This window comes from Scomber japonicus, chromosome 2, assembly GCF_027409825.1.
Source record: "Scomber japonicus isolate fScoJap1 chromosome 2, fScoJap1.pri, whole genome shotgun sequence".
Classification (NCBI taxonomy): Eukaryota; Metazoa; Chordata; class Actinopteri; order Scombriformes; family Scombridae; genus Scomber; species Scomber japonicus.
The window spans coordinates 28,303,349-28,313,746 of NC_070579.1; the positions used below are offsets into that span (position 1 = coordinate 28,303,349).

The window sequence follows — 10,398 nt, forward strand, 5'->3', positions numbered from 1 at the left end:
GCATTGTTTTGTCTCTTGTTGTTTTCGAACAACTTTATTGATATTGTCAACCAGGGCTTATCTTGCAAGGCAGCTGGATTCACAAGATCATGACATCACAAGAAGTTTATACTGATTTCATCAATAGATATAGACTGGCTTAATATTTATGCAACAGACAGGGTTAATTAGAATAGTCTAACCTGACAATCTAAGACCGACCAGACTGAGGCAAAGACTGGTCTGAAACAAAGTTTATGCATCAGACCCCAGGACAGCTGTAACCTACAGAAGAGTACAATGTCAACATTTCTCAGTAAGGACAATTTTCCCCCAACCAGTGTAAATGTACGATTTATTTATTTAATGCTATATACAACTATTTAGGTTTGCTGTCAAAAGGAAACACAAACACAAAGCACACCACCAAAAAAAGTGACTCACATTATGATTGAAGGGCATTGCTGATCACTTAAAATGTGAGGTGATCACTTAACCACACTAATGACAAACTGGCTTATGACCTTTTTCTTTACTTTCCAACCAGACTTTCTGCTCTGCATAATCCCTAGGTTATGAAAAAGGGAGTTTAATAGTAGATGGCCTGTACTGGTAATTGCCTCAAACACAGAGACGCAGTTACACACAAGTGGATTTTAATTAGAGTCAGTGTGATGAAAAAGCAACTTGAGAAGCCTTTCAATTGCCTCTGTTAGGCCACACAGTTATACATACACATATACACACACGCTGAAAAATCTAAAAGCAAGATTATCAACTTTTTGTTCTACTTTACCCATGAGTTCTCCTTGAGATGTTAAAGCTTGGCAATTAAAATGATAATGACTCAAGGCTTGTGTCTCAGACTGAACAAGAACACACTCACAGACATGTACATGCACACATGGACACACATGCATATGGGCTCACATAATTATCATCTGTGTAAATTTTGATACATCATGTTTAGTACAGACAATTAATTCATCAATTCTCTCAGCGAGTGTCTCTTTTCCTGTCTTTGTTCGTCTTCATCCTTTCTTTTTCTATCTCACCCCTCTCGTGTCCTCCTCCTAATATGTACAGAAACTTGTATTTATTTTTTTTATTATTACATCAGGCGTTTTAGTTCAACATCAGTCTTTGTACAATTACCACCTGCTAATTTTAATAAACTGAAGCAAACACATCATGCAGATTACATTTTTAACCACAGCACAAGCATACTAATGCTGTTATGTAAAACACACACTTCATCAACACACAAACATGGATAGAATAAATAATTATATCGCACCGCTGTCACACACCACTGTCAGCGGGATGAGTTTGCACACACACATGAGCAAATATGGACACACAAATTAAATAAGTGCATTATAGAGCAGGATAGAGAATAGTCGTCTGTCAGTAATAGGGAGAGGATTATGCTTGAATGGTAGTGTAATCACTGGATGTGGGTGTTAAATTCCTGGCATATAGCTTACATACTGCTGAGTGCAGCTACAGGAAGTTATCTGCTGCTTCCATGGCCATCTGTAGCAGAAAGCACACACACACACACACACACACACACACACACACACACACAGTTTTACAGCAAAGGAGTTACTAAACAAGGAACGAGTAAATTAAGTCACAAATTCACTACATATGCACTATCAGTGTATACATTTGGGTGTTCGTTGGAGGTGGGGGGCGGGGGGGGGGGGGTTGAGATAGACAGAAAGGAGGCGACAGTGAAGGAGGATGAAATGTGAATGAGAGTTAAACATCACGGAAGGGGGTGGAACAGGAAAGAGAAGTTGAGTCAGGAAAAAGTGAGATGGGTTTCTGAAAGAGCAAAATACTGTAGGGTAAACTTTAAAGCAAGGCCACAACCCTTAAAATTAGCATATCTTACTGGTGGAATGCCAACGTGCGGTGTAGCAGTACTAGATTTCAAGAAGGCAGAGCTTATTAGAGTGGAAATGAAATCCAGCCAACTGACCCCAAAATGTAAAGACTTAGGGTATCTTTTTATGTAGCGCCTAATTAATGGATACTGCGGTAACAACTGTTCCCTAAGCTGAATCAAAAAGAACCAAGGTATGAAAAAAATATATTTTCCATTGTATTGCAAAAACAAAGATAAAGGAGCCAAGGAAAAGTTACTGCTAATGTTCAGTCATTTCCTCATTTGTTTTGTTTTTTTTATTTAGCTGCATTTTATGACAAGTACAGACTGTCCATTAAGTAGCCATACTCTCTATTCTTGTTAGGTAGTAAAAATTACAATACAATTTTAAAAATGGTTGTTAAAAAAACAAAAAACATGGTTTGATACCAGTGTTCACCTCGTTTGTTCTTTTAATACAACAGGGGGTATGAATTTGACAAAAAGTAGCAGCCTGTTGTTCATATTTAACCATAATTAAGGAATGTAAGTAAAGTAAGCTGTTTAAATAACATATATGCCTAAAGTCTGGGGTTTCCTTATAATTGGCCAGTGTAAGGATTAATAAGCAGGTTTTTCTGTCTCCATTTGGGAAAAATATAATGAACTGTGGGTGATTATATCCAGCAGTTGAGTCAGTTAATGTGTCTTGCAGTCAGTTGCACATGAAAGAATGAACTGCATTTAGCATTATAATATCTATTCATATTTGTCCTGCTAATTAGACAGGCTTTACTTAATATGGTTATTGGCTTCCTCATGCTTGGGAAATGTAAATATACCGCATTTTACCACGCTAATATATCATGATTTGAGTTCATCCAAGTCACAGTAAAAAAGAGGGATTACCACCTTTTGTCAATGAGTGAAATTATTCAGCTTAAACAACTTGTCATTTCGCCAAGGTCATAAATCACTTGGCATATTTGCATGCATGGTGCGTGTGTATGGGAGTGTCATTATCCATGGATGCATACTAAGACACCTCTCAGTCATAATTGATGAGCTATGGGAAATACATCCCACTATAGTTAATGAAGATACACAGACGTTCTGTCGCTCATGCACTCAGAGACACATACGTAGGGAGCACAGGGCACAAGGGCTCTCCCTGGAGACACACACTCAAATATGCAGTGCTTCTCAATCAAGTCACTCAATCAATGTCACACACAGGTTTATATTGCAATACTTGTCAGGAAAATTCCTATAATTAGGTATCAATGTTGCCTTTATATAACCACAGATAGGGCCGTCCACCTCTAGAAAACAATGTATTTAAAGGAAAGAATGATGAACTGTCTGATTTTTTTATCTTGGCTTTGTAGCTGATCTCCTTCCATCCTCACAAGAATAGAAGTAGTATAGTAAAACACACATGTACTGATTGCTGAGCGGTGGAGCAGCCTCCTGTGTTTATGTATAAGTGTGTATGTCTGTGTTAGATGGATTAGGACTTGAATGTCATATCAGTTGCTGTCTCACACTAGAACACACACAGACACAGAAAGAGAGAGCTCAGTCACAGTATAATACAACCCCTGAGGTATGTGGGTGTGTACCAAAACTCTCATGATGAATTAGAAATGCATGATATGCATAGAAAGTGAAAGAAAGAAAGGGGAACTGGGATGATGGAGCTGACATTGAGAGGTGGCAGCAAATCTGTCTGTATCTATAGTTTGTTTGCTCTGGTCTGACTCAGTTGACTCAGACCAGCTACGTGAGGACTCATTGATCAGATGTGTCTGGGGTGGGAGATAGAACATGAACACAGGAAGAAGGTGCTGAAGGATCAAATACGACATACTATGTTACGCTAGTAGTCAATGTCTGACCTCGATTCATTTTCTAGCTAGTTGTTGCTAGTTCTTGTGGCGTACACCTAGCAGTTGGATCAGTTCAAGGTCAACTCACATTCCCACAAACTGCTTCAGAGTTCATTTGGGACAGGACCAAGACCACCACCTCTAGTGTCTCAGTATGGTTGTTTGGCCTGCTCCCAAGTGCAATGATTGTGTTCAGACGTGCCCAAACCAATTAGACCAAGGGGGAACATGAACCAGAATTGGATTTAACCAAAAGTGCAGGTGTTAAAACACCCTTACACACATAATGCATTATAGATGACATTATACACACAAAGGACTGAACATGAATGACAGCACATACACACAGATTAACACTGACAATCTGTTGTACATTTTCTCAGTCAAATGATTTGTTCTAACATTATGCCTCCTCCTTCTCTTTCTCTCCTATACACATAAGTTTCCAGACACACACACACTGAGAACAAGCGGATATCTCACTATTTAGTCTCCAGGAGAGGTCCTCATCCTAATCCCTGATTAACAATATCAGTCGGTGGTGACAGTTTAATTTAACACAGTGCTTCTCAAGGATTAGCCGCTGCATGAGGGTGTATGCATAGACTCATACACCCACACAAGCAGACACACAATTCCTCTGCAGATTAAAGATCATGCTTATGTATATTTCAGTTTAGAATGGCCACCAAGGAAATAAGCTGATAATAGTTGCAACACAGTTTTCCTGCAACAAGGCAGGGTTCATAATGAGAAACGGGCAATAGCTTATACATGGAGGAATTGTGTAAATAAATGTGAACATGAACATTTTTATATCGTTAGGGAGAACACCAGGAAATGTCTACGGTGTCCTTTTTAAACAAGCATTTTAGCAAAATGTTTGAGTAACTAATTAATCTGTTATCATTCGGGTGTGTGTATGTAGGCCTGTGTGTGTGTTTACCTTACATGTATGTGTGAACCACCAACCTTAAAAAGAAGAGGATGTGGTATGTTACACCATGTCTAAACCCTGAAAGCACAGTCAATTTGAACACAGATCAAACAGTGAGTTGCATCAGACTTTATAATGTGCGTGAAATGATTTAAATGAATGCCTTCAGCCAGAAATCAAATATTCTCACAGGCCATTGTCTAATAATTACTATTCATATATCTGGGCGTCTACAGGACCTGCAAAAAACATACATTCATTCTAATGCATTTAACTCCTTGGTGTAGTTGTGAGCTCAGTTGTAGAGTATTCATGTATTGATTTTCTTTACTTTCTGATACTATATGTATAGTTAACATGGCAATGTGTGTGTCTCTTTGCAGTCATCTGCCTGGTTGGCCTTGGCCTGGTGGTGTTCTTCTTCAGCTTCCTGCTCTCCATTTTCAGGTCCAAGTATCATGGATACCCATACAGGTAACTATAGTAACCATACAGTACCACTGTACAGATGCTCGAGGAAGTTTCATCCAGCTTAGTCAACAAGTATTCAAACATAATGCAAGCACATGAAGAATCTCAAAATCACTGAAGTTGACATAAAATCACTGCAGTTATTGCAGACACTGTGGAAATAATCCAGGCCAAAACAGGATCCATCCATTTCTATTATTCATTTGATCTTAAGACAGCTTCTCGATCAGTAACACCCCCTCTGAAACCAACACAGAGCCAAGGCTGTTTCTCAAGAAGGCTCATCCTGTGCATAACCTTCAACAAAGATTTTAAGTTTGACTTAAAATGTCTCTGACATTTTCTTGTATAGTCAATATATATTCACGCATTTTTCCTCTTTACCCTGAATGTTAGGAGCCACAAATGTGTCATGGATGTTTTCTGAAAGTCGTCAGTCAGTGAATGAGTTTGAACAGTAAAACCCTCCAGCTTAGTGGTCCAGAACAGCAGCAATTTCCTCCCACTTTGAGCTAAAGGTCGCCACTACATAAAAAAGACTTAACAGAAACTTACCTCTGGAGCTGGAAGGGATTCAGGATGTTGAGGGCACTTCACCAAGACTGAAAATTTACTGTCATGGGGGCTTGAACCCTGTTGTGACCTATAGCTTGAAATTAAGACCAAATTGCAATGTGCCAGCTCAGTGGAGGGGTTTAAAGTCCAGTGATTGTTGTCTAGTGACTTCAATGCATTAATGGAAGGTTAGTTGTCGTATGATACTTGTAATGTTTTATTACTACAGGTTTGTAAATGCCAAATTACAAAACTGGGAGAACAAAATTTATTTGAAACTTTATTCGTTCAATCATGTTGAATTGTAGTCAAGTTTCACATTTTTGCATGTTTCTGCTGACCTGCTGTACACTAACTAAAATACTTTATTTGAAAATTGCTGATTCTTAGTTTACTAATTAAACTGTCAGTTATATAGCTATAACTCTTCACTCTGAAGAGAAAAAATTACAATGCACAGTGAAGGACAATTAACTTTATGTCAGGCCAATAAATATATATTTTTGGATAGCATATATCAATTCATGGCAGTTGGTTTTCCTACTGTTTCCATGGTGATGAAGGGCTGATGATGAGATGAACTTTCCACAAAGCAAGGCATCAGAAAATTCCTTAAATTTTCTGCTGTTACTGGGTTCATTATCCTACACCTTATAATATGTGCAGCATTACAGATTTCTTTCCAAGAAACTTGGAAATTATGAGCAAATTATTCAAAAATGATGGACCCGTAAAATAAAGCATTACCATGAAACAAAGTATCTGAGGTGGGAATGCTTTAACAGAGCTAATGTGTTGGTGCTCATTAATCAATTAAACTTTTTAAAAATATCTCAGAAATATTAATGTGAAATGTAAATTTGTATTTATTTTTTTTAGATTCAGTAAAGTTGTGGCTGGTTCCTGAAACGAAAAAACAGCCTGAGAGGAAGTACTTGTATAGATTACATTTTAAAATGTTCTATAAAGTAGAAATTTGATCTGTTCTGCATTAATCATGCAAACTGTGCAATGTTAAAGCAGCCAGTCACACAAAACGGGCATGATCATTTTATTGTAGATGTGAATTAGATATTACACAGTACTGCTCGATATTGTAAGATGAGCCATTTTAAATTCCTTTAAAATCTCAAGTGCATGTTATCTATTTTGATTTGCATTTTTAGAGTTAAGTCTACTATCAAATCCTCAGTTTCTATTGCTGTTTGTAAGCATTTTCTAACAAGAATATGATCAACATGTTGTATCTCTCTGTCCTTGTCCTACTCTCTTTTTATCTTTCTCTGTCTCTCAGCTTTCTTATTAAGTAAAAAAGGAGAAGAAAAGGTCAAAGTCAAGACGAAGAGGTGGTAGGTGTGAGAACAAGAGAAGATACTTGAAGAGGAGGAAGCAGTGTGTGGTTTCTTTTTATTTGTATGTTCTTTTTTTATCAACTGCTATCATCAACTCTGTAAGCAGAATAGAAAGTAAATTATTCCTTCTTGCCCTGAAAAATAAATTTGTTTGGCATGTGTGTGTGTGTGTGTGTCTGTATTTTTGTTATGGTTCCTTTCAGTGGTTGAATATTCTCAAAGACAGATATGATGACTTGTGACAGTGCTAAGCTAGAGGCATTTATGAATTTTTATGTAGGAAGGACAATGACAACAGGTCCTCCACCATCCTCAACAGGGCACTTTTTGCATTGGCACCAAACCTGATTCAAATCATTGATGCAAAATAGTATCACATGAACATAAGCTCACAGAAGACTAGTTTCAAGTGGTGTAACTTCTTTCTAAATGTGAGAAGCATGGGTCATTTAGAGAATATATACATTTCTAATTCTTTCACTTGTGGACTGCCCACAAAAACACTGAGTGGGTTGGAGCATTGAAACTGTTTATGTAAGCTGCTCTGCGTGGGCAGGAACAGGAACAGGAATGGTGCAACAGATAGACCATTTTTCACAAATGTAATAAAACTATTCCCTCTCAGAATTCTTATTTTTTTCTATTTTTGTTTCAGGCCTAGGGAAAAGTGAATCATTGTGTGTGTGTATAAGCTAAAGGCTGTATAGAATTTAGAAATGGTCATTGTGTTGACCATTTCATTGTATAGAACATGAAGTTTTCCATCCCTTATGTAGTCAGGAACTGCAATCTACTGAACTTACTAGAAATCTTTTGATTCAGTTTGCTATTGACTTGTTGAATTGTGTACTTGATCTCGCCAGAACAAGAACACAGTGGAAGTAAGTCAAAAGTTACTTTGAATGGATAAATCCTGTTTACTGCAAGGAGGCAGTGTAATTAGAATAATAAAGGTTACAATATTGTAACCCTAGTTATGTAAGCAAAAGCTCAGCCCTCTACAATCGCTGGCACATAATTGCCCACTGAAATTTGCATATGCATAGCTGGCCAATCGGGCACACCTTCCGATGACATGTGACTCACACTTCAGTGGATGTGTAGGAACGGCAGGGTCCATAGAGGGCTCCACCTGGCTCATAAGAATCATTCATTAGTGCCTCATCAGCAGTAGTTCCCACCAGGACACGCATTGCTGTGCATTATCTGCTAAGCCTATATAAAAAAAAATTCCTTTGAGGTTGTGTGAAGACAGGTCTGTTGCCAGTACTCAGGACACAAGGAAAACATTGCTACATATGCTTTGCATGAGACAAACTTTCCAAGTGCACGACTCCTTTCCCTGCACCAGCATAGGAATCTTAACTACTTTGCTTATAGCAAGCAATGGTGGAACCAACTCTCACAGCCTGGATGGTCTGCACTATTTGTGTAGACAGTCCAGCCCACATCAGCCTGTCAGGAGCCAAACTTGATGGATGGACCAGGGCTGGGCCACTATCATCTGGGTCATCTCTGCATATCATGGCGCCAAACAGTGTTCTGGGGCTATCAGGATGACCGACCACCACTCTTGACTCACTCTCTACAACAGAGGAGGAATGAGACGAAGAGGAAGAAGGCATAAAAGTGCTTCCTTGGCCATGACTTGTGTAGAAACACATCCACTCTCATAGATTGATCATCTTTCAGTTGCAGGGAGAACCTTGAGCCTTTGAGCTAAAGAGTGGAAACCCTGTATTCATGAACTCTATCAAAGACGTTGATGTAATAGTGTTGACAGAAACATGGTATCAAAATGATCCATTCACTCACTGTCCTGGATATAGTGAAGTCATAAAATAAAAAATAAAAAAACATTTAAGGGCATGTCAATGGGGACTTAGTGCGGTATAAAGGAGATCTTTGCCATAAGATCTCACCAGTAAATAACACATTTGGCTAAGGTGCTATTTATTTATGTACTATTCATACTGTCTACTCCCAATAGATTTTCCATATATGATGAAGACAATTTTAAAACTCGATTCAGAAATCGCCTATTTCCAGGCCAAGGGAACTGTGCTTCTAACCAGGGATCTGAATGGACCTAAAGAAAGTGAACAACCATGTGATTGGTCAATTTCCCCTTTTTACTACACCAACTATCAACTGTCAGAACAACCTTAACTTTGCAATAAATCAAAGTGGCAGGGAGGTAGTGCATCTCTGTTGGGCCTTAGACCTGATTATAGGTAGCTTTAGGTTCAGAGGGGACTCTTTCAGGAGATTCACATACCCCTTAGCTCTTGTGTCAAGTGTAGTATAGTATGCAATCGCTGCCATGGACAACTTAAAAACCAGTGAATTCACTGTCAAACAGCAACCAAATAAATGTGTTATTTAAATTCTCCGTTCAAATGAGGAGAAGGATGAAATTGGCTCCCTCCTGAAACACTGCATTACTGACCTTGAATATACCCTTCACACTTTGATTGATCAACATGTGCACCAAACAAAAAAATGGTAAGATATTCACTTGTTTTATTTATTTCAAGAAAGTGTTCAGCTCTATTTGGCATGGAAGGCTCTAATACATTTCTACATTGTGGGATGGGGGCAAAATGTTTGATCTGGTTAAATCAATCATTTTGAAAATAGGTGTGCTGTTGAAATAGGAGACAAAGAAACTGAATTCTTCACCCAGAGAAGAGGTGTTTGTCAGGGTTGCAATTTAAGTCCAACTTTATTGAATGTGCATAAGAATGAACTTGCTGTTCAGTTGGATCAATTTGTTGCTCCTCTGAGAGGTGAAGTTGATGACATTGCTCTTCTGTTTCCTTCTGAACACAGACTACAGCTGGACATACTAGCAAAATACTGCCACAACTGGGTCCTGACAGTTAGTATGAAGATAACCAATGTTGTGATTTTTCAAAAATGCCCCAGATATCAGGAGAACAAACACCAGTTTACTACAAATAATCATATAATTGAGCATATTATGAGTTATCCTACCTTGGTATAACCATAACAGCATCAAGGAGTTTCAGCATGGCATTGAATGCATTGAAAGAAAGGAGTTCTAAATGCAATGAAGAGATTCTTTTTAAATTTCTTAATTCCAATTAAAATATGACAATTAAAATGTTTAATTTTCATTATCCCCATTGAGCTGTATGGTAGTGAAGTATGGGACAAACAGAATCTTCACATGAAGAATTCTGCGGATACATTTTACACATATGTGAGTTGTGCTCAACTTGGTCAGTCTGTTGGCTGATCTGTAAGAATCCAGATGGATGGCCCTGAAGGAGGCAGTACTCAGTCAGCAATGGGGAGCAACAGTGACAGCACTGA

The 10,398-nt window shown here is 38.3% G+C and overlaps 1 protein-coding gene across 1 annotated transcript in view; it reads left to right on the forward strand.

Annotated features, from left to right (window-relative positions):
• Positions 1 to 7,191, forward strand: part of tusc3 (tumor suppressor candidate 3) — an 82,489-nt gene extending 75,298 nt beyond the window's left edge. Inside the window, exons 9-10 of the mRNA XM_053338970.1 lie at positions 5,065 to 5,155; positions 7,002 to 7,191. Of these exons, the coding sequence (XP_053194945.1) occupies positions 5,065 to 5,155; positions 7,002 to 7,017 (107 nt within the window). The 3' untranslated portion in view covers positions 7,018 to 7,191. The remainder of the gene's footprint in view (positions 1 to 5,064; positions 5,156 to 7,001) is intronic.
• The last annotated feature ends 3,207 nt before the right edge of the window (positions 7,192 to 10,398 follow it).